Source organism: Chelonoidis abingdonii, chromosome 26, assembly GCF_003597395.2.
Source record: "Chelonoidis abingdonii isolate Lonesome George chromosome 26, CheloAbing_2.0, whole genome shotgun sequence".
NCBI classification, from domain to species: Eukaryota; Metazoa; Chordata; order Testudines; family Testudinidae; genus Chelonoidis; species Chelonoidis abingdonii.
The window spans coordinates 1,311,882-1,337,532 of record NC_133794.1 but is presented as its reverse complement, the minus strand read 5'-3'; the positions used below and the strand labels follow the sequence as shown (position 1 = coordinate 1,337,532).

Here is a 25,651-nt window from a genome sequence, read left to right as displayed (position 1 = left end):
ACCTTGGGCTGCCGGCGGCAGGCAGTTGCTGCTGCCGGCAGCTCAGCCCCTCCAGCAGCAGCCACTGCAACCATTTAAAAAATTTTTTGGGGGCGCCACTTTTTGGTGCCCCCAAATCTTGGCGCCCTAGGCAACCGCCTAGTTGGCCTAAATGGTTGCACCGGCCCTGCCTGGGGGTGTATCTGATCCATCCCTCCCTTCCTAACTCACCCTGGCAGGGCCAGTCCTGCTCGCCAGGGTTTGCTGCCATCTCCTGGCCAGCAGAGGAAAGGCAGGATGGCGACCCCAAGGCCTTTCACACAGTCCTGCTCCCCTCCAAGCAATCGCTATGCCCTCCCCTCCCCCAAATTCCCTGGGAGTCTCCCAGTTCCAAGCCAGGCCTGATTCTGGTGCATGTGAGCTGCTGTCTGCAGGGGGCTGATGCAGTCTCATCTCCCCGTCCCTGGAGCTAAGGATAGAACCCAGGAGTCCTGACTCCCAACCTCCCCCCCATCCCCAATCTAATCACTGTTATCAAATTCAGCCTGACTCGGGGGTGGAAATAGGACACAGGGCCCTGCCACTCTAGGGGGTGCTGGCTCTGATACAGACCCAGGGCAGGGAATGGGGCCTGGGCCTGACTATGAAATGAGTTTGAGGGGGGTCTCAGCTCCAGGGTGTGTGGAGGTGGCAGCTGCCCTCATGGTCTGTGCAGAGGGGCACCAGGGCAGCCAGGGCCACAGAGACGGGGCTCCCAGAACATGGGGGTGGGGGGAGCTGAGGGGCTGCCAGGCTGCCAGCTCCCAATGGGGCTCTGAAAACCAGAACCAGGCTGAGGCGATGCCGGGCACTGACCCCTGGGGACCACGTTCGTTCGCATCCACAGTGATGGGGCCACCGTGTGCCCGGAGCCCCCCATCCCCCCACAGCTGTCTGTCTGGGTGGGTGTGATTGAGGTGTGGGCCTGCACAGCGCCCCCTGGTGGTAGAAATAGCCAGGCTTCCCGGGTGGTGACCATAAAGGCGGATTCTGTCTTGGGGTTGATGGACCCTGACCCAACCTAGCTGTTCTCTGGCTCAGCAGCGTCCTGGAGCCACCACTAGGGGCAGGGCTGGCTTTAGGCCAATCCACCAATTCCCCCGAATCGGGCCCCACGCCTAAGAGGGTCCCGCAGCCAGTGAGAATCCCTTCCCTGGCTAGAGGCGCCTTTTTAATTTTTACTCACCTGGCGGCGTTTCGGGTCTCCAGCGGCACTTCAGCGGCGGGTCCTTCGCTTGCTCTGGGTCTTCAGCAGCGGGTCCTTCAGTGCCACCAAAGACCTGAAGAGAGTGAAGGACCCACCACCGAAGTGCCACCGAAGACTCAGAGCACCGCCCGGTGAATACAAGCCCCACGTGTTTTTTTACAGGTGTTTTTTGTTGTTGTTTTGGTTTGGTTTTTTTTTTAGTCATCCCTGTCGGGGCCCTGTCAAAACTGTTCGAATTGGGCCCCGCACTTCCTAAAGCCGGCCCTGACTAAGGGGCTCCCTAGATGCTGGGCTGACACAGAAGGGGCTAATAAACAGAGAATGGGGTGGGGGAGGAATAACCCTAAACAGCCAATCACGCACCCCTGAGCCCCCTGGCATCACCCACCCCCTCAAGCATCCCCTCTCCAGCTCCTGGCATCACCCCCCACTCCCTGGCACCTTCCCCTGGCACCATCCCTGACCCCAGACTTTCATTGTCCTGCCTGCTGTGCCATTCAACCCCCCGCCCCGCCTGCCGCACCCACTGGAACAAAACCACCCAGCTCTCGGCCCCTTGGTTCCAAGAACTCTTGTTTCCTTTATTGTTTGAATTTCTAGTTTGTAACTCAAGAATAGTTGCCATTTTTTTGTATTTTTTTGTTCTTTTTTTTTAAATGATCTGCATCGTCGTTATTGTTATAATTCTTTTGTCTTTTGTTCTGTTTAATGCACTCGACCCAAAATTGGTTTGGCATATTGAACAGAGGAAGGAAGGAGCAATGGAATTCGAAGTGAGAGACAGAGAGAGCAGGAAAGAACCAAAGAAAAGAAGGAACGAAAAGCGCAGACAGGGAAGGAGACAGATCGGAACCACCGACGCGCAGCGAGGTTAGTACAGGCCCCAGCGCACAAAGGAAGCTGAGTTCCCCACAGGAAATAGTTGCCCATAGTGTGCAGCCCTGAGGATCTCACTGGCCTGTGGTTTGGGGTGACACGGGGTGCGGGAGGCAAGGTCACGTCTAAAGGCACAGGACTCTTCTGGCTTTTTCAGCCAGCCAGGATGCACTGCGGCTCCAGGCGGGTTGGCGATGGGAACCGGGGCTGGGCAGTTTGGATGAGGCACTAGGCCGGGTTCTGTTTCCAGCTTTGCCCAACTGGGTGACCGTGGACAAGTTACCACCCTGCTCTGTGCCTCAGTTTCCCTTCCCCAACTCTTGGCTATCTGGAGAGTCAGGTCTTTGAGGTGTGTGTGTGTGGAGGGGTGTCTTGTAGGTCTATGCAGCACCCGGCACAATGGGGACCCCGATCTTAGTTGGGTTGCTGTAGATCTGATGCTCTTGTTATTTGGTATTTGAGTTTCTCTAGTCACCACCAGTTCCTTCCCAGCCCTGGCTGCCATGGAAGCCCCGTCCCAAGACCCATCAGGCATGAGGGTGGCGCTGTTCTGCAGGCACCCATTGGACAGGCCTTGTAACACATGGTGGCATTGGGCCAACAAGGGGTGTGATGGGAAAAGGGGGGAGCTAAACCCATAGGGTGTGGCAGAGAAAGAACCCGCTAATTAGGACAACAACCTTCTACTAGCTCCCAGCTGGGAGAGCTGCACCCTCAGCTCAAGGAGGTGGGGAGGGTTGGGTGCCTGAAGGGCCCCAGGAAGGTCCTCATGGGTGGCTGGCCATGTGGTGGGGCTATGGGGTTCCCCACCTTGTGCCATCTCCTGGTGAGGGAAGGGCTCAGAGACACCTTATCCACGTGCAGTGGGCAGGAGAGGTGCAGCAGCATCTCCCCCATTCCCTGCTGCAATGCGATGGTGCCTGCACCACCACCCCCTACTGGCTGGGTGCAGAATTTGCACAGGTGGATTTAGGCTCAGCAAGTCGTGGGTTCTAATCCCCCTCATGGGGCTGTGGACTCTGTGGGGCTGCAGCTGCTCCATTCCAACTTGGCCCATGACCCCATGGGAAATGGAGTCACCAAATAAGCACATCTTCCTAGCCATTGGCTAACAGCTAGCCAGTCACAGAGGAGATCTCTCATGGAAAGGGTGAGGCACAGGCTTCTCATTGGTGGGCGGAGCTGGAGTTGGAAGCTGATTGGAGAGCTTGAAGCTCTGCCTTTCCAATACATAAAGGCGTTTGAGGGGGTGGACTGGCTGGGTTGGGGATCATGGATGGCCCGGGGGGCAGGATTTTGTGGCTCCCTGGCTTCAATTGCAGCTGGGGGCTGGGAACGGGTTTGGCGCATGGGTCAGAGGGGGACAGCCAGGATGGGTTGGGGGATGAGGGAAGGGCCCCTTCCCCAACTTTAAAGACTCTGGAGCTGGGAGTTTGCCCAGGCCCTCAGTGTTACACTGGTCCCAAAGAGATGGGGGGCAGGCTGAGCTGGGAGAGCAGGGCTCTCCATGGCTGGAGGCCAGTTGACCAGCAAGAGAGGAGGAGCTCTACACAAGTGGCAAGCCGAACTGGGGCGAGAGATTGCCCCGACAGTGAGTGTCCTACCAGGACCTACCACCCATGAAATAAGAGGCTGGTGGGTGTGGGGGCCAATGGGGGAGATGGGCGGGAGGGGTTTAAAGGGAGGTCACCCGCACAATTCAACCCCCCTGATACACTGTACCCCACCCCCGATCCCACTCTCAGGACGGCTTGTTTCCCCCCACCCCAGATAAATCAAAAAAGCCACGTAGAAAAAGAGTGAGCAACATTCTATACATCGGAGCACAGGCAGGGTCCCCCTGACCCCCCCCACTGACAGAGACCTGGTTGCCCTCCCTCAGATCAGAGCTGGCTCGTCAGTCAGCGAAGTGGGGGGGCTGATGGGTCCAAGCTCAGACCATGCTGCCATCACCACTGCGATTAGACCCAGAGGCCTTCACCCCAGAGCGTGCCCCCCCAAACCCCAGGAACAGATACATGCTGCTGAGGGTCAGCAGGAGGCTGTTAGAGCCATTTACAGCCACCAGGGGGCGACGCGGTCAAATGGGGAGATGCACTGAAAGGAGAGTCCCTGCTAAGTTCCCGCCCAGAGATGGGGAGCTGGGGCCAACCCCCCCAAGAGCAGCCAAGTGACAAGGGTCCCACAGGCATCGGAAAAATGTAAAGAAATGGGGGAGGGGCACCCATGCCAGATCAGCTCAAGGACCTGGATAGGAAGCCACGTTAGAGCCACTCTGGTAGAAAACACACCTGCACCCTCCGTTGCACCCCAGTAACCCCCCGAGACACAACTGCACCCCCTGTTGTACCCCAGTAACACCCTGAGACACAACTGCATCCCCCGCGATACCCCAGGAACCGCTCCCCCAATACACGACTGCACCCCCGTGAAATACCCCAGGAACCACCCTCCTGAGACATGACTGCACCCCCCTGTTGTACCTCAGAAACCTGCCCTGCCGAGATACAACTGCACCCCTCTCTGATACCACATGAACCACCCCCCCAAGACACAACTGCACCCCCCTGTTGCACCCCAGTAACCCCCCGAGACACAACCCCTCCCAGACACGACTGCACCCCCCTGCGATACCACAGGAACTGCCCCCCCAAGGCAAGACTGCACCCCCCTGCGATACCCCAGCCCCGGGAACCCCCAGCACAGTGACTTTGGCCCTGGGGTCTCTTTGGCCAGAGCACGTTAGGGGCCATCACTGCACTATCTGGGCTCCTGCCTCACAGAGGAAACCCACCAATAGCTTTCCGCTCGCTCTGCTGGGGCTGAACAGAGCGCTGCTGCCACACATGGCATAGCTACGAGTGCCAGTGGGCACATGCCACTCCCACACGCTCGCAGTGGGCACTGGGGGTAAAGGCTGCACTAAGTGCAAGGTGATGAAGACGCGAGATTACGCGCTAATCCAGCTACTGCTCATGGGGCTCAGGCCAGTGGGACCCAGCCCAGCTCGGGTGCTGGGGGGGTTGTTTGCGCCGTGCCAGGCTCTACTTACTCTCACGATAACCTGCCAACCTGGGAGCCCCCCTCCCTGAGCACTGTTGGCTTCCACCAGCACTAGCCAGAGGCAGCCAGCCCCTTGCTCCGCCAGGTATGTCTTTGATTTTGGGGTGGGGGTGGGGCTAGGCCTGCCGAAGGGCTGCACCTTGGATGCAGAAATGTCCAGGTGGCACCAGCCATGGGCGAAATGGGAGGGCAAAAGGCTGGTTGGTTTGCTGGGCTGTGAGCAGAGGAATTTCCAACCCCCCAGAACAGGAAGTGCAGAATTGACCTCTCCCTCCAAACGGATCTGGGCACTAAGCCCCATGTGAGTAACAGCCCACGCAACCAAAGCCATCCATGACACAGACGGGAGCCCTGGTTGGACAGCTGCTCCCTGGGAGGCGTCGCGAGGCAGCCGTCCCAACCCCCAAGCGCCCTGCAAAGATTTCATCGGCGCAAAAGTCATGCGGCTCCAATCGCCCCCACACTCAGCTTTCAAATAGCCTCCAAATGCAACACCCAGCAAGAGAACAAACCTGCTGCTTAAATGTCCCCTTGCATCCTGAAAACCCATTGTCCCTGCTCAGCTAACGAACTCATTGCACTTGTGACGGGGAGGGTGAAATGCAGGCTCCTGGAGCAGAGTGGGAGATGAGGGTTGGAGACCAGACCCCAGCCCAGCTCCCATCAGGGGATCGATGGGCAGTTCCCATTGGGGGGTGGCTGGGAATGGCTCCCCTCAGTGCAATGGGAGCTGGAGCTGTTCTCATGCCAAGGCCAGGATGGGCAGAAGCTGTGCTCTGTTATCCTAGAGGTGCAAAAGAGATTGTGCAGCTGACACCCCCATTCCACTCTCTTGGCTCAGGCTCTGCTGAGCCCAGGGCCTGGGCTGGGCACTGGACAAAAGGAGGAGACTGAGGAGCAAATGAGGGGGTAAGTCATCGGTTGTTGAATAAAACACTCAAATATCCTAGAGCAATGTTTCCCAAGCTTGGGACGCCACTTGTGTAGGGAAAGCCCCTGGTGGGCCAGGCTGGTTTGTTTACCTGCTGCGTCCACAGGTCTGGCCGATCGCGGCTCCCACTGGCCACGGTTCACTGCTCCAGGCCAATGGCAGCTGCTGGAAGTGGCGGCCAGCACGTCCCTCGGCCTGCGCCGCTTCCAGCAGCTCCCACTGGCCTGGTGCAGCGAACCGCGGCGAGTGAAAGCCGCTGTCAGCTGAACCTGCGGGCACAGCAGGTAAACAAACCGGCCCGACCTGCCAGGGGCTTTCCCTACACAAGCGGCATCCCAAGTTTGGGAAACACTGTCCTAGAGTAACAGACCTGGATGCTGCATTGACTCTGGTGCAAGCCGCAGTGTTCGGGGTGAACTTGGGGGGGGGGGTCTGTGGCCTGGCATACAGCTCCAACAGAGTCACTGAAGCAGCCCTCAGTATCCCAGGAGGCTTTGCAGGCCAGTTTCCCTGCATGCCTCAGCTGTCCTATTGGCCGCTTGGCTTGGGCGGGGAGCCTGCCAGCCATCCTGCCTGTGGGTTTCACGGGCACTCAGCTCTCAGTGATGGCCCTGGTGGTCAAGGGCTGGTTGCTCTGCATGGGGCAGGGGAATGACACTAGCGGGTGGTCCGTCTACCCCCACCAAGCCCTGAAGCTGGAAAAAGCTTTTCAGGGCCTATCCAGCCCTTTGCTGCTCTTGTGTCTGGCCAGAGACAACTGGCCAAGGCAACACCATAAATATCACCCACTTGTCACCTACACCCTACAGTTCACCCAGGGTGTTTGCTGGCCACTGGGAGTGGGAGCTTGAGTTTCCCAAGCTCCTTGGGCACCATCTCCAGAGGTCCCTTATGTCGCCACTCTTCTATCCAACCTTTAAGTCACTACATCCGAGCCAATGAAGCCCAGGACCGTCCTAAAACCCCCCATGATCTCTCATACACTCTCCAGTAGTTCCACAGGCTGGGAGAAAAGGAACCAGAAAGCGAAACCCTTCCACACTCCATGAATCTGAACCACACGCCCACCTGGCCCTTCAACTCGACCCCATCAAATGCCTTCCAGCCCAGAGGGATGCAAATAAATAACCATAGACTTAAAAACTCCCAACACCCAACAGCCCCAGCCAGAAAAAAAGCAAAATAAACCCCAAACAATGTTCCTAACCTACAATTACAGTATCTTTGGGTCTTACAGTAATTTTTTTTTTTTACCCACAATTCCACAGTGGCAGTGAGTGAGAAAATGACTGATCCATGTCAAGATGTATGAAAAAAGGACCTTATCCAGAAGGAAAAGGGAATGTTGAGAAAGTCACAGAAATGACGCATTATATGTATATATTACATAAAAATTGTGCCAAAAACAGTTTTTTTCTTTTTTTTTGTTTTGATTGTAAAAATCTGCTCTTAGTCTTTGCGATCCCTTCCCCTGTCTTCGTCAAAAGGGGAGGGGGTCTCCTTGTTCCCTTCATCTGCCCCTGCCCCGAACAGTCAATAGGGCTTGAGCAGAGCTCAGTATATATCTATATATCTATAGATATATATTTTAATTCCAGGACACAAACTGTTCCCTGGGACTGTGGTTGATTGGTTGTATATTTTTTTTTAAATCCTTGTTTCATTTTTCAAGGGATTCCTCAATTCCCCTTTTTGTTGTTTGTCTGAAATTTCATATTTACAGCATTTCAATCTGTATCCCTGCCCCCCTCCCCCGAATTAACCCTCCACCCCACCCTAAGCCCCCCCCGCCCCGGCGAAATGACATATTCATGTGATATTGGCTCCCATGGTCTCTCTCAAGAAGAAGAGGGTGAGAGAATTCAGAGTTGTGCTTGAAAAGGGAGAAATTTTTGTTTTTTGTTGTTTTGTCCTTTGAAAGAAAAAAAAAAAGTGCCATTTGGGTTTCTGTTGTTCTTTTGCTCGAAGATGATCCGACTGATTTGGAGGGGAAAATGGTTCAATTGTCAAATTGCCCCCTCCCCCCAAAGTCCTCCCCACCCTCATCTTGACCCAACCGGGTTCAGAAAGCAGCTCCCATGAGGCACCTGACTTCTGCATGTCTTCAGAGGAGGAAATAAAAGCAGAGCTGGAAAACGCAGAAGGGGCGAGAGCTGCAGAAGTTTCCGAGCTTCCCATTGAGCCATAGGAAAATGACGTGAGCGTCGTGACCAAAGTGGCGGCAGCAGGGCAGCGGCGGGTGAGAGTGGAGAATGCATATTGAACAATTACACCGACGGCCCAGGAAGAACCCCTCGGCTCCCAGTTTCCTCTGCTAGCTCCCGGAGCAGGGTGGTGATGTGTGTTTGATTTGTGAGCTGTGAAAGGCAGGGTATGTGTGTGCGTGCGCCACACAGCAAAGGAAAACAAAAATCCAAATCAAAGACGGCCACCTCAGCACCATCTCCTCCTCCGCTGGAAACAAGGTTGTGCATCAGCCCTTCCTGGTGCCCAGGATGCTTTTGAAAGAAAAAAAAATGCACCCCTGCCCCGGTCTCCTGCGGACTTTGCTGATGGCTTGGCATTAAAAAAGAACTGAACTCAAAACCCTGTCAATGAGTGAGTTTAAGAGTCCCTTCTCCACCGTGCCTCAGTTCCCCCCAGCTGACAAATACTGGAAGGTCAGCACCGGATTCAACATAATTTCTATCCAGACCCCAAACAATCCCCACCCCCACCTCTCTCTCTCTCTCGATATAGCTCTCTCTTTATAATTCTCTATATATTTATACAGATTATGGTTTTTGGCAAAGTTCGTCTAGAAGACAGTGGAGGCCATAGGAGGATGCTCCATCCGCCCCTCTCTGGACCAATCGGATCCCTCTTTAACATCACCAAGGTGCATACATGAGGGAGCAGGGATGGCCTATATGTGGGTGCCAGTGTGTGTGTGGGGGTTGTTCTGGGACTCTGATACAGGCCCAGCCGGCCCCTCCCCTATGGTTCTGATCTGTTTCTTAACATGCCTTAAAAAGAAAATTGGTTTCCCTGCTCCACTTCTTTTTGATCTTCTCTCCCCACAAAACCAACGTAAAGAAACGGAAGAGGGACGACCTTAAAAAACAAAACATTGAGATCCTGTGTCCAGCCCAGTGCCTTTTTCATTCCTTCCTTCCCGCCCCTCCTCCTTCCTTTCCTTCCCTTCAAAAACAGAAATCGCACCCCCCCCCACCCGATTTCCACCCTCCTGTCTCCACCAGGTGGGCAGGAGGAAGCTAGACAAGATGGCCCCCCTTCCCAGAGGAGATTCACACCACCTCTCTTTCTTCCCCTGGCCTGTGTCCTTCTGCAGCGCCCCACCCTTCTCTCTCTCAGCATCCCAGAGCAAAAATTAAAAAGGCCAGGCCATGGCCTGGGGAGAGGGGCTCCTTTTGGCAAAGGTGGGATGAGGTGGGAGGAGAGTCGACGGCTTGGGACGGCTCCTCAGTCCGCTCCTGGCTTTCAGAGACTGGTCACCAGCTGCATTTGACCGTCTCCCTCTGGCACTGGGCCCTCTAAGCCGGCTTGAACCAAGTAGCCGTCAGTGCTCGGTCTCCGGACCTGGTAGTAGGCTTGGAGCTGGCTGCGGGGCACCAGGGCAGGCCGGTTGGTGTAGTAGATTTCGTTGATGGCTTGGGTGTGGGGGAGGATTTCCCCCACCGCCTCAGGGCTGCTGTCCGGGTAAGGGGAGTCTCTCAGGTTGGTCATACTGGTGTACAAGGAGTCCCTGTTGGGAGAGGGGGCCTGGCCGTCTCCGCCCTCAGTCAGGTCGGCCGTGCAGCTCTCGGACTCCTCCAGGTCGCTCTGGTAGAGGATCGACTGAGCCCGTTGCAGCAGCAGCGGCTCCTCCAGGGCCTTGTACATGAGTTCGATCTCCAGGTTCTCCTCGTGGCTCAGGGCCGGGCCCTCGGGCGCCGCTGCCTCCTCCTCGCCAGGCCCACCGCCGCTGGGGGGGGCAGGTGGGCAGGAGGGGTTGCTGGGCTCGGCCGGGCCGGCCCCTCCTGTAGGGGGCGCCCCCTTGGCCGTGCCGCCGGCGCCCCCGCGTAGGTTGTTGTGCACCAGCTCCGAGATGATCATCTTCTCGAAGGCGGCGGCGTCGCTGAGGTTGCGCCGGCAGTCGGCCATCTTGGCGCCTTCGGCCGGGAAGTCAGCACTGCGGAGGGAGTAGCTGTTGTTGAAGTTGCCATTGAGGGGCAGGGTGTCCATGCCGCAGGCGTCCCGGCTGTTGTTCATGGGGTGCTCTGCTGGGGGTGGGGCAGGGGGGAGAGAGAGAGAGGGGGAGTTAGTGGGGGCGGGAGGGAGGCACTGGGAGGCGCTCCTGGGAATTTTTGAAAAAGGACAGGGGGTAGGTGTGAGCAGGGAGGTCAGCAAGAGCTGGGTGGCAGGGTCAGAGGTCGTACCCCCACCCCCCATCACCACCCTGGGGGTGTGATTGTCCCAGAGCTCCCATATGGTGTCTGATCCAAGACTCATCAGCTCCCGGTGCCAGGTCAGACCCAGCCTCGAGTGGAAATGGGCCATGGCTGCCCCCCCCCCCCCACCACACAGGCTCCCATCTTCAGCTAGAGCCAGGTGCTGCTTTGGGCTGGGCTTTCTGATGGGAGCTGAGAACTCAGCCCCCCAGATCTAGGGGCACAAGCTGGTCAGACATAACAGATTCCCCAATCCAGTCCTGTGTGCCTCCCCCAACACACATACCTGTCACCCCCCGACCTGCAACCAAATCTATGAGGGTTTGAGATAGTGGGCCCCTTTCCCCCCATCTCCAGCTCCAAAACATTGGGACCCCTAGTGCTGAGATCTGGGGGATCCACCACCCGAGCTGGGGAGCCCCCCGTCCTCTGCTGCTCAGGCGCATCACCGGGGTCAAGGCTGCCTTGCTCTGAAACACCAAGTATTGACTGCTGGTCAGATACTGGACTGTACTGACCAAAATGGTCCATCAGGAGGGTTATATGAGACTACAGGGACCATGGGGCTGATCTGGTTCAGCAGGTAGGCAGTACAGGCGTATAGGGACCAGAGGTCCAATACGGCTCAGCAGGAGGGCTATACGGGACTATAGGACCACAGGAACAATCGAGCCCAGCAGGAGAGCAATATAGATGCGTTCCCATAGGCCACTAAGACACGGTCCTAGTGACATTTGTTCAGAGTCTCCCTCTTTTGTCCAAGGCAGTGAATGCAAGAGTTGAACCCCTTTATAGAATTGCCCACAGCGCCCCCTGCTGGAGAGGCCAGGCTCCACGCCAGCTCCTGGCTGCCTGCACCCGTCTGTCCTGGCTCTGCCCCACCCCCAGCCTGCCAGTCAAACTAGCAATGAAGGAAACATTACTGCGAAATGGAACTGGAAAGGAGGGACGTACTGGACTCTCGGAAGCTCCCTGCAGGTGGCGCCAGTGAGTGGAGAGGGGGAGACAAGAGAGAGAAGGTTATAGGGCAGGCAGGGGGCAGCACCCCCAAAGCAAACACTGACCACCCCCCGCCCATGGACCTCTCTGTGCTTCCATACGGCACCTCCTGCTGGGAGATGACGGGGCTGGAGTAACCAGGAACCCACCCCACAGCCAGTGCTCCCATCCCACTCCCACAGCGCCCCCTGCTGAGAAATGCGCAAAACTCAAGAACTCCCTTCTTGGGAGAAGATTTAAGGGGACCACACCACACCCCTACAGGGCTCTCCCCAAATACCGGGCAGGAAGGAAAGTGGGATCCCAGTGAGTGGGTCCCCTCCAGCGATGTCCCCAGACTGGGGGACTTTAGGGGGCGGCGGGGTGTGTCCTCGCACCTGGAGGAGGATGGGGGGGGCTGGAGGGTCTTACCTGGGGAGTTGAAGACGGGGGGCGAGGAGGGGTTGAAGCCCACGGACTCGGCGATGAGGGTGTTGTAGGGGCTGGTGCCTCCCCGGGTCTGCAGCACCGGGTTGGTCAGCAGGTGGTTCCCCATGGTCCCTGCAGTGGCAGCAGAGACAAGTGTCAGCTCCCCTGTGGGGCCTCCCATGGCCCCCCAAGCCCAAGGGGTAATGGGGAACATATCCCCCTGCCGGGCAAACAGCCAACCCAGCACACTACCCTGAGCAGGGCTGGCTGGGGCAGTGCAGGGATCTGACGCCACCAAGGGAGAGAGTCCAGGGGCTGCAAGATTCGGGTGGACCATTGGAGGTCTCAACCGGCATTGTCAGGCGTGGCGGTGTTGTGGGTGGGAGGGCAATGTCTCACCTGCAGTCACGGTGGGTGCTGAGGTGTAGGGTCTCACCGTTCAGAGTGGAGTGTGAATGGGGGCTCACCTTTGTCAGGGAGGTGCTGTGGGAGTCTCACCTGGTCTGGCGGGCTGGGCAGGGGGTGCTGGGTAGAGGGGTCTCACCTGGGTTCACAGTGGGGGTGCTAGGTGGGAGGGTCTCACCTCGGTTCAATGTGGGGGTGCTGGTTGGGGGGGCTCACCTCGGTTTAGGATGGGGGTGCTGGGTGGGGGGGGTCTCACCTTGGTTCAGGGTGGGGGTGCTGAGCAGGGGGTGCTGGGTCGGGGGGGGTCTCACCTCGGTTTAGGGTGGGGGTGCTGTTGATATCCCCCGCCATGAAGCTTGACTCTGTCTGTTTCCGGACGGTGTCGTTCCACATTCTCCGGATCCGACTCTGTGAGAGACACGGGGGGTGTTTGTCGGTGGGGGAGCTCAGACACTGACATCCCTGGCTGCCTGTCCCACCCCCAGAGACCCCAGCCCTGCCTGAGAGAGAGTCTGGCACCTCCCCCACACCCCGTCCCCATCTCTAGGGAGGACTCTGTCTGCCCACCTGCAGCCCTGGGGGAAGGCTTTGTCCCCTGCCCCACATCACACCCCCTGCACTAGGTAAGGTTCTGTCCATCTGTCCCCAGCCCTAGGACGGGGCTCTGCATGTCTGTCCCCATTTGCCCCCCCCACTCTGATCCCATCCCCAGCCCAGAGAGGGCTCCGTTCACTCCCCCCACCCGCCCAGCCCAGGCAGGGCTCTGCCCCCCGTACCTGCGTGCCTGTGTAGTAGCGGTTGTTGCTCCGAATGGCTGAAGTCTTGAGGGAGCCGAGTGTGGCCCCTGGGGAGCTGCGCAGGCAGCAGGATGCGTGACGCAGACATTTACTGAACTCCCTGTGCACCTGTGGAGGCGACGGTGGGGGGATGACCGGGGTTAGTGCACTGGGCTGGGAGACCCTCTGCTAGCCCAGCCCTGGGCTCCTCCCCAAGTTCTGCTGCTGCCCCTCACTCCCGACCTGCAGCCCCTGCTACCCCAGCCCTGGGCTCCCCTCTGCTCTGCTGTTGCCCCTCTCCTGGCTGAGGGCAGTGCCTGACCTTCTTCTGCAGGGCACAGTGGAAGATGAAGATGAACATGCCCTGGAAGGCGTTGAAGGTGGTGAAGAGATAGGCCATGATGATGGACTCCTTGTTGATGAATAGGAGGCCAAAGGCCCAGGTGAGTCCCAAGAGGAAGAGGAGAGCAATGGCACCCAGCGCCCAGGACCTGCAGGGGAGAGACACAGAGAGTTACCCATGGCATCCTCCACACACTTTGCCCGGTGCTGAGGTGCAGCCACCTCTGGGGTGGGGCATGGCAGCTGTTTATACAGGGACCCCTCGCCTGGCGCTGAGATGCAGCCACTTCGGGGGTCACCCGTGCCCTGTCCAGCTGGGGCTGTGACCAGTGCAGTGTCTCCCCAGCTCCTCCCAGAGGCGGGGGTGTCAGTGGGGGAACCCCAGCACCTGCCGACTCGGCCTCACTCACTTGATGTTGTCCAGGCGGCTGGAGTCGGGCTTGAGCACGGCTGTGCTGCGGCTCATCTTGTGCAGTGTGATCATGAGGAAGAGCAGGTTGACCTGGGGGCGAGGGAGCTGTGAGACCCCAGTTCTGCAACAGACCCACCCATTGCCTCTCCGACCCCTTCCCCTGCTGGCTGCAAGACCTCCTCTCCCCCAACCACTCGTGCAATCGCTCCCCCACCTGCCCCACATTGGGAGGGGATGTGTCTTTGCCCCTGCCCCCGTGACCCGTCTGGCCCCTCTGGGAGGGGCTGTGTCTCTGCCCCTCCCCCTGTGCCGTGACCACTCTGCCCTACTCTGAGAAGGGCTGTAGGAGGGTTTCTTTTGCTATTTGTCTGAGGCCCATTTCTGTGAGCCAGCATATGGCTCCACTGGCCACTTATTCCCCAGTGCAGGTTAGTGGGTTCTGGGAGGGGCTTTACCCAGGGACAGATCAGAGCCAAGCCAATGAGGCTGAGAGCTCTGAGCTGGGGTGCTGGAGTTAGACTTAGGGGAGAGCGCCCCCTGCTGTGTGAGGGGCCAGTGGCTGGAGCTGGTGGGACAGGTTCGGGGCTGGGACACCTGCGTCCAAGCCCTAGCTCTGGGAGGGGAGTGAGGTCTAGTAGTTACAGCAAGTGAGGCTGGGAGCCAGGACTCCTGGGTTCTATCTCCGTCTTGGCAGTGGGGATAATGATGCTGATCCCTTCCTGGGGGGTTGCCTGAGGCTGGGGGAAGCAGCCTGTCACACTGCGGGAGTTGGAACGTCTCTGCACTCCCCCCACAGCACCTCCGGACTCACCACGATAATGAAGGAAACAGGGCCAATGAAGCTCCAGATGAAGTAATTGTCCACTCGGAGCCAGCAGCTGTGGGAAGTGGGGGAAGGAGTGTTAGCTACAGGTAAGCTGACTTGGTGGCCGCATGGGGGAGGACACCCAAATCTCCCTCACCCCTTCTGAGGCTGTCCCAGGAGGCTGGGCACTGCAGAGAAGCTATGGGGCACAGGGACCACTCTGGATTTCCCCCATACGCCTCAGCACTCATGCCACATCAATGCCAGTGCCCTGACCCTGAGCAGGGCATATGAGTTTGTACTTTTTTGGTACTTTCCTAAAGGACGGTGAAGACTTATTGGATGGCAACCTTTAAAACATGTTGATTTGCATTTAAACGTATCTGTTACACTCCATTGGGCTTGCTAAGCAGGACGATTAGCTCGATCTAGCTGAATTTATTGAAGCAAGTCTATAGCTTCACATGCGTCTCTTTACACTCTTGCTTTTTATATTTTTGTATGATGTTAGAAAATGGTGAATGACGCATTTCTTATTCACCAGAGTCATTTTTTACTTGGGATTTGTGTCAAGCTGCCTTGGGCTAGAAATTGGAATTCAATTAAAAAGGCACAATTTTTAAAATGCTTTTCACAACTTAGTTAAATAAAACTCCCTTAAACATGCTGGGAAAAAAGTGAATTTCTCAAACCCTGGTTTGCATTTAAACCAAACCGATTTATGAAACGAAGGGAGCATTATCCGCAGTTAGTGAATCACAGTGATCGTTGCTGGTCACCCTGTGCGCCAAGATTTTAGAACTAGTAGATCTCATCCTCTCACACTTGGTTTTATTTACAGATTGCAAAAGGAAAACAAACTCTCCCATATTTTCAGCTCCCAGTTGGGTTTTCAACTTTGAATGAACTGAGCTGAACTCGTTGTATAAAATGCAAAGAAGGACACAGATAAGGCTACTGCTGTCAAGAGCTGGTTTAGTTCTTCAACAAACTTCAGTTCCAGGTGCTGAGCCAGTGACTTCCACCACTTCAGGGGTTTGGACTTTCTTTAAAGTTTGGCAGCAAACGTTTACTGCTGCCTATTGTTTTTGTAATTTGATTACAATTACCGTAATAGATCAGAATAAGTTTAGGCCTTAACATCAGTTTGTCAGTTTCAAATTCAATTTTGAATAGCTTTGTTTTTATAGAGAAATGAAATTAAAAATGAGATTTTAAATTTTTTCATGTTAATTTTTATCCAGCCTGCTGCTGGGACTCACACCCATTGGTTTCATAGCCCCACTCATCTGGGCACTCGTGCCCCGCCCACTAGCACTCATGCCTTTTCTGTGCTATAGCCCCACCCTCCACCACTCATGCCCCATTGCTGCCTTAATCTCGCCCCAACCCATCACTCACACCCCATCAGTGCATTAGCCCCGCCTCCAGCACTCCCGCCCCATCAGTGCCTTAGCCCCGCCCCCGGCATTCACCCCCCATCAGTTCCTTAGACCCACCCCCAGCACTCCTGCCCCATTAGTGTCTTAGCCCCGCCCCCGCACTCACGCCTTGTCTGTGCCGTAGCTGCGGTAGTCGATGGCGGCGGCGATGCCCACCACGAGGGCCGGGAAGCAGTAGCCACCCAGGTAGTAGTATTTCTTGCGGGAGTACTCGCTCTCGAAGACCTCCACTAGCATGAGGTAGAGGTGCACACCCTCCAGGCACATCCAGGAGAAGGCTGCCAGGAAAAAGTAATGCAGCAGCCCCGCAAAGATGGGGCAGGCGATCTGGGGAGGGGAAAGAGGGACAAGGGGGTTAGCGATACACACAGGGATCCCTCGCCCAGTGCAGAGATGCAGCTGCTTCTGGGATGTGGCATGTGGGGGCTATTTATACAGGGATCCCTCGCCCAGTGCAGAGATGCAGCTGCTTCTGGGGTGTGGCACATGGGGACTGTTTATACAGGGATCCCTCGCCTGGTGCTGAGATGCAGCTGCCTCTGGGGTGGAGTACGGGGCCTGTTTAAGAGCCTTACAGCAACACAGTAATGAAAGAGGGGACACCAGAATGAAACTGCAGGGAAATTTTAGGGGAGGCGGAATGAATGCCCTGCCGGCCATTCCTCCAGCACAGCGCCTCCTAGAGCCATGCTGGGGCCCTGGGGTCAGCTGTGAGGGCTGGGGCAGGGCACCCCCTGCTGGGCCCCACCTCATACTGCGTCTTGTCGATGCCGATGAGGAAGAGGAGCTCAGCAAGGAAGAGGCTGATGCAGAGGTTCTTGTGGATGGTGTTGCGGTCGGTCTGCAGCCCGCGCAGGAAGCAGAAGGTGGAGATGCAGATGGCCAGGCACACCAGCGAGATGACGATGCCCACCCAGGTGATCACTGACAGCAGCAGCTCATTGATGCGGCCCTGGTACTGGGGTGGCAGGAGAAGGGGGGTTAGGATGGGCGCCCCCGGGGCTGTTGTGCTGCGGGGGAGCCCCTGCCCAAAGCCGGAGCTCTTCCCAGCACCCTGGGGTGCTCCCCTCCAGGCACCCCTCCTCCATTTCACCAGGGATCCTCCCCACTCCTGGCACCGCCTCCCATCGCCCTGGGGATTCTCTCCATCCTCTCCTAACCTAGACAGTTCAAAGATGCATCCCCCCCACCTCTGCCATTACTCCAGCAATGCCTCCCCTCCTCCTCCTTCCTCTTTGCTCCTTTGCAGACACCCTGCCCCCACGCCCCAGCAGGAGCCGTCAGCTGGGATTGGAGCTGGGAGTTCTGCAACTTGAGCTAAAGGAGCAGTAGGCTGTTATCCTCCGACCAGCCACTGGAGGGGGGCAGTGTGCACAGACCAGTCTCTTTGGGGAGGGGAGGGGACAGCATGCACAGAGCAGCTGCGGGAGAGAGGGGACAGTGCACACCGACCAGCCACTGGGGGGGGACTCTGTGCTCAGACCAGCTGAGGGCTGCGGGAGCAGGTGCCCCCAGTGCCTGCCCTGCCCCCGAGCCCAGACTCTTACGATCTCACGGTGCGCCATGAGCACCGCGAAGTTGGTGAGGTGGCTGCAGGCGCAGGTCGTGTGTGTCTTGTTGGTCTCCACCAGGCGGCAGCCCTGCGTCGACCAGTAGCCCATCATGGAGCGCTCCGAGTAGTTCCAGAAGGAGCAGTTGGCGTTGAAGTGGTTCTTCGCCTGTGGGGAACAGCCGGGGGGGAGGGGGTGACGCATCAGTGACAACAGGGGTGACGGGAGCACGAGCATCACAGGGCACCCAGGTACGGGGTGGGGGCATAGAAGGATGGAGGGATACACTGGAATGTGTGTGTCCAGATTCTCATTGGCAGCACCCCAGCAGCACAGCGCCCCCTGGTGCCAGGCTGGGGTGTGTATAGGGGCAGGGCACAGCCAGGGCAGTGGGAGCAGCACCCCGCAGCACAGCACCTCCTGGTGCCAGGCTGGGGTGTGTATGGGGATGGGGCACAGCCAGGGCAGTGGGGGCAGCATCCCAGCAGCACAGCGCCCCCTTGTGCCAGGCTGGGGTGTGTATGGGGGCAGGGCACAGCCAGGGCAGTAGGGGCAGCACCCCAGCAGCACAGCGCCCCCTGGTGCCAGGCTGGGGTGTGTATGGGGGCAGGGCACAGCCAGGGCAGTGGGGGCAGCACCCCAGCAGCACAGCGCCCCCTGATGCCAGGCTGGGGTGTGTATGGGGGCAGGGCACAGCCAGGGCATTGGCAGAGCACCCCAGCAGCACAGCGCCCCCTGGTGCCAGGCTGGAGAGTGTTTGGGGATGGGGCACAGCCAGGGCAGTGGGGGCAGCATCCCAGCAGCCCAGCGCCCCCTGGTGCCAGGCTGGGGTGTGTATGGGGGCAGGGCACAGCCAGGGCAGTGGGGGCAGCACACCAGCAGCACAGTGTCCCCTGGTGGCTGGGCTGTGTCTCACCTCCAGGTGGGAGAGGGTGAAGATGACGGGGTCCATGAGGAAGACACGGCTGGACTCCTTGTTGATCGAGGCGGCGATGACCTGCGAGTTGACGACCAGGGCGGGGCTGGGAGCGCCCGCCTCCCCGCTCAGCTTGACTGTGGCATTCTCGGTGGAGAGGAAGAAGCCCAGGTTGTTGTAGAGGATGAAGACCACCTTGACCACCCCTGGGGAGGAGAGGGGGTGGTTAGTGCTGCTTCTTGGGGTTCCCCCCACGTGCCCAGTCCCCCACTCACCATTGCGGCTGTTCTGCTTGATGGTTTTGGCCGAGAGCTGGATGGAGTTCTCGCTGGCGTACTCCTGCGGGAAGACCAGCTCCTGCACCTGGCCCTCCGTGTTCAGCACCGTCACCTCCAGCACTGCGGGGGGAGAACCGTGATGGGGGGGGTGCATGCTGCCTCAGTGATGCAGCCCTGCCGTCCTGCACACGCATCCTATGCACATGCATCCGCCTCGCACATGCATCCATCCCGCACACGCATTGTACACATGCATCCACCCTATACACGCATCGCATGCACACACGTCCATCCTGCAGCTGCATCTGCCCCGCACATGCATCCATCCCGCACAGGCATCACATGCACATGCATCTGCCCTGCACATGCATTGCACACACACACATCCTTCCTGCATCCGCCTCTGCCCCGCACACGCATCCATCTTGCACCTGCAGCCATCCTGCACATGCATCACATGCACATGCATCTGTCCTGCACACACATCACACGCACACCCATCTGTCCTGCACATGCATCCACCCCGCACATGCATCCCACTCACACGCTTCCATCCTGCATCCACATCCACTCCACATACACATCCGTCCTGCCCATGCATTGAACACACATCCGTCCTGCACAAGTATCCATCCCGCAAATGCATCCATCCTCCACCCGCAGCCATCCTGCACACTCATCACATGCACATGCATCCATCCTGCACACACATTCCACATGCATCCATCCTGTACACACATCCATACTGAGCACACATCACACAGACACACACATCCATCCTGCACATGCAGCTGACCCGTGCACACATCTGTTCTGCACACGCCTCCGTCCTGCACACACATTGCACATGCATCCACCCTGCACATGCGTCCATCCTGCGCATGCACTGCACACACATCTGTCCCGCACATCCATGCATCCATCCAGCACAAGCATTGCACACACATCTGTCCCGCACATCCATGCATCCATCCAGGACATGCATTGCATACACATCTGTCCTGCACGTGGGAGGAGTTTGCCCTGAGAAACACCAGGTGCCCCAGCCACCCACCAGACTTCCCTTTACCATGCTGTGAATTGGGGTCATCCACCGATCCAGTCCCTGGAGGACCCAGGAATCTGGACAAGAGGCCAAGCCCAAGCTCATCTTCCCCACCTGCCTATTGGTTCCTGCCTATTGATATTGGGGATAGTAGGGTCTCTGCCACTGTGGGCCAGGATTGACCTTGTGGATCCCCCTCCACCTCCCTAACCCTAGAGGACCCAGCCATCCAGGTGAGAGGCCTGACCCAGAATCAGCTTTCCCCTCTGCCTCTTGTGGACCAGGATGCTGAGGATAGAAGGGGATTATTGGGGTCTCTGCCTTTTTGAGCTAGGATGAGCGTTCCTGCCCCCCCATCACTACTCCCACTGATCCCTGGAGAACCCAGGCATCCGGGCATCGGGGCTGGGGCCCTCACCCACGTTCTGCCGGGTGGTGACGAAGCGTGCGGGCTCCTTGACGTTGTCGGCCAGCAGGAAGGCGCCCTCCTCCAGGATGTCCAGCAGCATGGTGGCCGTGTGCACCTGCTCCGTGGCGTTCATGTCCTTCCATGACTCCAGCGCCTCGGGCCGCAGTAGATTGTCCACGGTCTCCACCACAGCCTGGGGGGCCGGGGTGACACGGCTCAGCCCTGCGCTGGCCCCCAACCCGAGAGGGGAGCTGGGGCTGGGAGCTCAGACAGGATTCTCAGACAGACCCCGGGGTTCCCTCGGGGGGAGCAAGCTCCCCTCTAGAACTGCAGTCCCTTCTTTCGCCCCCAGACTGCCTGCCCCGATGCCCCAGGGCACCAGAGCTACCCCCACCCCACCCGGAGCAACAGCTCGGCCTCCTCCCCCTGCCCCCTTGACTCAAGGCTAGGGGGTGTATCTCCATGTCTCCCTTGGCCAATAGCTAGTCCTGGAACCGGGGCTCCACCTCTGCCAAGCTGGGGTTGGAAGACTGACGATCTTGCTCAGTCTCTAGCGTTTAGACGGAAAATTTGTTTTTATTTCTTAGGTAACAAACTTGGATCTTCATGCCGGCTACGGACGTTGAGCTCTATGGCTGCTACTTCTAATCACCTATGATCAGGCTTCCTGGCCTTAACAAATTGGGTTTACATTTGACCTCAAACAGTGGGGTTTTGGCTGAAGTGCTGGGGGAATCTCAGCTCAGGTTAACAAGGGCTGTTGCAGATCCACTACCCTTTGGCAGGAGTGGTGAACTGACCAATGAGCTTGCACTGTCTGTGGGAGCTTTGAGCAGTGTCAGATGGTATATTTCTGGGGTGCAAGGCTGGGGTCTGGGATGACTGACTGGTGCCTCTCTCTGTACGATTCATGAGTGGCTCAGGGAGCTTTCACACAATCTGGCTGGGTGTGGGGCTCCACATGCTGATGGCTGAGTGATCAGAGCACCCAGAGGGGTTTGCTGCTTGTCACTGGCGTAGCTTTGTGTGCAACAGCCCAGCCTGGAGAGTTAAGGGGGCACAATGGTCCCACAGTTCCAGGTTGTACCCCAGGATCCCATCACAATTCCCCTCTCACTCCGTGGTGTAAATCCGGAGTAAACTCATTTGAGGCCGATTCCTCTCTCATCCCCTAGTGTAAATCCAGAGTAACTCCACTGGGGGCGACTCCCCAGTCAGTCCCCGGTGTAAATCTGGAGTAACCCTCCTGAAAGCAGTTATCTTGCTGGCAACCCGGTGTAAGAGAAGCGCACTCTCCAGGCCGAAGCCCCATAACTAGCTTCCCATCTGTGGTGGTTTTGCGGGGGCCAGCTGCAGGGCTGATTAGGGTTGGGGAGCCCAGGAGCCCCCTACTCACCTTGATGTAGTCTTTACAGGTCCGCTCTCGCTTGTGCATCTGAAGGCGCCAGACACGCGGAAGGCAGAGCAGGGGGGGAAGGGGGAACAGACAAGAAGGAACGGTCAGGGCCAGATCCCAGCACCGAGGATCCGGGCTTTGATTGTCCAGGATACGTTCCTATCTTGGGGCCTCGGAGCCAAATCTGCACTTCCTGCATCAGATCCCTACTAGCCCCAGTGTCAATCACAGATACTGGTCGATAACCATTGGGTAACTAGCTGACAATGAGCCAATACCCATTGGGTAACTAGCCATTAATGATTGAGTAACTAGCCAATAACTAGCCAGTAACCATTGGGTAACTAGTTGATAACCACTGAGTAACTAGCCAATAAGTAGCTGATAACCATTAGGTAATTAACTGATAACCATTGGATAACTAGGTGATAACTAGAGGTAATGACCATTGGGTAACTAGTTGATAACTAGAGGCTATGACCATTGGGTAACTAGCTAACAACCACTGAGTAACTAGCCAATAACTAGCCAATAACCACTGGCTAACTAGCTGATAATTAGCCAACGGTTGTTCAATACCTAGCCGATGACCACTGGGTAACTAGCTGATAACTAGCTGATAATTGTTCCGTAACTAGCTGGCAACTAGCCAATAACCATTGGGTAGCGAGCTGATAACTATCCGATGACCACTGGTTAACTAGCTGAGTGCAATGAGGCCTGTTGCCAATTCCAGCTGTGACCCCTTGAGTGAGTGGGGGGCCCAGACTTTCAAAAGCCAGCCGGTGGCCAGCGGCTGGTGAGAACGACCCCCTGAAGAGAGGGCATCATATTGTGACCCAGCGGGCCGGCCCCCTGCGACGGTGGGACAGCAGATCGTGAAGGAACGTCACCACTTAATTGCGTTGGTTGAAGAGTTGTCATCTCGTGACGTGACGCAGCATCACAAAACCCATCATCACATTGTGACATAATGTAGGAGGCTCCAGTAGAAAGCCTCATGTCCCAATGGCATGTGAGGACACTACAGAGGGGCACCCTCCCATCACGGCACCATGTGGTGACATCACAGGTGGGCGCCCTCCCATCACAGCACCACGTGATGACATCACAAAGACCTCTCATGTCGTTGTACATCATGATGACACCATTAAGAAGTCATGATGATATCATACAGAAATGGCCCTGCATGGGGACACTGCAGGGGTTTGGCATGGAGGAATAGAGCGGGATGCAGATGCCCTGAAGGGACCTTTCTCTGTGTGATGGGATGTGAGAGATGCCTTGGCATATGGGGTGGGGTGGTTCCATAGGGCTCCCCCTTAGGGGGTTAACCACACAGGCCCTGTCAGAGCACCCACAGCCTGGGTGCCCAAGAGCAAACCTACACGGACACCTCCCTACAGCCTGTTGCCTAAGTAACATTATCCTCATTTATAGATAGGGAAACTGAGGCACAGAATGGCAGAAGTGACTTGCCCAAGGTCACTGTCAGTGATAGAACCCAGGAGCCCTGACTCCCAGTTGCCTGCACCTTGTTGTAGTTCTTGCCAGCCGACTCCCTCTCGATGGGGCGCAGTGCCTGCAGCTGGGCGTCCAGGATGTCCAGCAGCTGCTCCATCAGCTTGACGGAGGAGCTGACGTCGCCGGCATAGATGGGTCCCCGCGTGTGCCGCGCCAGCTCACTGGCGATGTTGGCTGCGTTCTCCCCGCTCTTGATCTGCCGGGACAGGGGGAAGAGACCCCGATCAGCCCCGGGAAGCTGGGTGCCAGGCCCAGTTCTCCCCACACAGGGTAGGAGTGCCCTCTGCCCTGCCCCCGCAGGGTACAAGCGACCTACCAGATCCTGCCCCATAGGGTAGGAACCATGCTCCCCCCCAGGCCCTTTGTAGGGAGCAAGCCATGCCCCGGGTCCCACTCTGTGGGGTACGAGTGATGCCCCCCAGCTGCCATGTAGGATATGAGCGGTGCCCCCCCAAAGCAGAGAGGCGAGTATGGAGGGCACAGTAGGCATGGTGGGCACAGGGAGGTGGGGGAAAGGCGGGGGCAGCGGTACCTTCTGTGCCACCTGGTTGACCCAGGGGCTGGTGCAGTTGCTGAGGTCGGGGCCGCGGGGGTTCCAGATTCCCAGGGCCGGCAGGCACTGAAAAGAGGCAATTCCTGTGGGCAGAGAGGGAGGTGGGAGGCACCGGAGAAGGGGAGAAGGGAGACGGTCGGGGGCCCCCTGTCAGCCTAGCTCAGCCCCAGATTCCCGTGTAGGCAGGGCTCATCCACTCCCCCTAAGGGGTATGTGGGCTTTGCGGGGGCTCTGCTCTCAGTGGGGGGGAGTGCAGTGCCTGAAGAGGCAGCAGTTCTCCCCTTTGAGTGGCCCCATTGCCCTCTACGGGTCAGGCTGGAAGTTACCATGCAGTTCCCACACCACAATTCTCTGCACAGGGTGGACTCAGGCCCAATTCCTGTGGGCAGAGCAGAAGAGAGAACCCAGGAGTCCTGGCACCCAGACCCCGCTGTAACCACTACAGCCCATGCCCCTCCCAGAGACGGGGAGAACATCCAGGAGTCCTGGCACCTAGCCCCTCCGCTCTACCCACTAGACTCCACTCTTCTTGTCTTCCCTGCTGGTCGGCAGACTCTGAGGGGGGTCAATGCCCCCTGCAACTCCATCCCGCTGCCCCCCCAGCTGCCTGTTACCTCTGGTGCCCTTGGGGCAGGGCCGCTCCACCAGCATGCCCTGCTGCGTGGCCGGCCACTGGACCCGTCTGACCTCCTTGGGCTCACAGAAAAGCTCAGGGGAGACATGCTGGTTGGAGGAGGGGGGCTTGCGGGTGCTGGGGACGGCGGCCGTGATGGGGTGCAGCTCCGTGCCCTTCTGGTTGATGGCGCCGATGGGGTGGGTGGTGAGGGGGGCCCTGCGCACCGTGGTGGTGGCAGCAGGCGAGGCCGTGGTGGTGACTGTGGTGGGCCGCACCGTGGTGGTGGTGCTGAGCGGTGTGGAGGTGACAGGGCCTGGGGGCGAGAGGAGGGAGGTTAGAGACCCAGACACCCCATATATGACCCTGTGACCCCCCCAAGTACTCCGTCCTCGCTATGGCCCTGGGACACCCTCCGGAGTCCCCCTCCCTCCTTATGGCCCTGGAATTCCCCCCAGTGCCCTGCCCACTCTATGGCCCTGGGAACCTCCCCACTCCCCCTCCCTCCCTCTGGCCCTGGGAACCCACCTAGTCCCTCCCCCCATTGCCCTGGTAACCCCCTGAGTCTCCCACACCCTCATGGCCCTGGTAACCTGCCCCCAGTTCCCCCCACCAGTTATGGTCTTGGGAACCCTTTATCCCAGGCCCCCACTCCCATCCACAGTCCTGGGAACCACCCCATAAGAACTCTATCCCCATGCACAGCTGTGGGAACCCCCAATCCGGACATCCCCTGGCTCCATGGACCCTATGCACACGCCTGGTTTCCCTCCCCTTGACATGATCATGCACAACCCTGAACTCCCCCCCCCCCACACCCCATGTCCCACCATGCACATCCTTTGTCCCCATAAACCCCTTGGTAATCCCACCAGCCCCTGGGCTCCACCCCTGTTTGATGCTTCCAACAGCCCTGTGATGCCCCCCCCAGACACACACCTGAGACCCTCCCTGCCACCCAGGCCCCCTGACACCACACACTCAAGTCCCTGAGACACCCCCCATGAGCCCCTGTGGGCCCCTCCCCATGAGACCCACCCCCCAATGATGATCCACCACAATTTCCCTCCAGATGCCTCTACAGCCTCCTCTGAGCTCCCACAAATCCTACAGAGTCCCCTATGACTCTGACTCCCTTGGAGCACCCCCACAGCCCCCTGAAAACCCCCTCACAGGATCCCCCTGAGACCCTCCACCCCCTGAACTCCACACAGAGCTCTGAGCCCTTCTGAGGCCTCCCAGAAGCCCTCCCC

The 25,651-nt window shown here is 58.0% G+C and overlaps 1 protein-coding gene across 1 annotated transcript in view; it reads right to left on the bottom strand.

The window, feature by feature from the left end:
- Nucleotides 1-7,963: 7,963 nt before the first annotated feature.
- ADGRL1 (adhesion G protein-coupled receptor L1) overlaps nucleotides 7,964-25,651 on the bottom strand; it is a 93,643-nt gene continuing 75,955 nt past the window's right edge. Inside the window, exons 7-24 of the mRNA XM_075061137.1 lie at nucleotides 24,400-24,714; nucleotides 23,765-23,868; nucleotides 23,243-23,428; nucleotides 21,709-21,747; nucleotides 20,322-20,505; nucleotides 18,856-18,978; nucleotides 18,581-18,786; nucleotides 17,662-17,832; nucleotides 16,863-17,072; nucleotides 16,221-16,441; nucleotides 14,679-14,745; nucleotides 13,866-13,957; nucleotides 13,436-13,604; nucleotides 13,114-13,242; nucleotides 12,649-12,745; nucleotides 11,936-12,064; nucleotides 11,480-11,497; nucleotides 7,964-10,354 (exon numbers count right to left, since the gene is read on the bottom strand). Coding sequence (XP_074917238.1) covers nucleotides 9,576-10,354; nucleotides 11,480-11,497; nucleotides 11,936-12,064; nucleotides 12,649-12,745; nucleotides 13,114-13,242; nucleotides 13,436-13,604; nucleotides 13,866-13,957; nucleotides 14,679-14,745; nucleotides 16,221-16,441; nucleotides 16,863-17,072; nucleotides 17,662-17,832; nucleotides 18,581-18,786; nucleotides 18,856-18,978; nucleotides 20,322-20,505; nucleotides 21,709-21,747; nucleotides 23,243-23,428; nucleotides 23,765-23,868; nucleotides 24,400-24,714 — 3,239 coding nt within the window. The 3' untranslated portion in view covers nucleotides 7,964-9,575. The remainder of the gene's footprint in view (nucleotides 10,355-11,479; nucleotides 11,498-11,935; nucleotides 12,065-12,648; nucleotides 12,746-13,113; nucleotides 13,243-13,435; nucleotides 13,605-13,865; nucleotides 13,958-14,678; nucleotides 14,746-16,220; nucleotides 16,442-16,862; nucleotides 17,073-17,661; nucleotides 17,833-18,580; nucleotides 18,787-18,855; nucleotides 18,979-20,321; nucleotides 20,506-21,708; nucleotides 21,748-23,242; nucleotides 23,429-23,764; nucleotides 23,869-24,399; nucleotides 24,715-25,651) is intronic.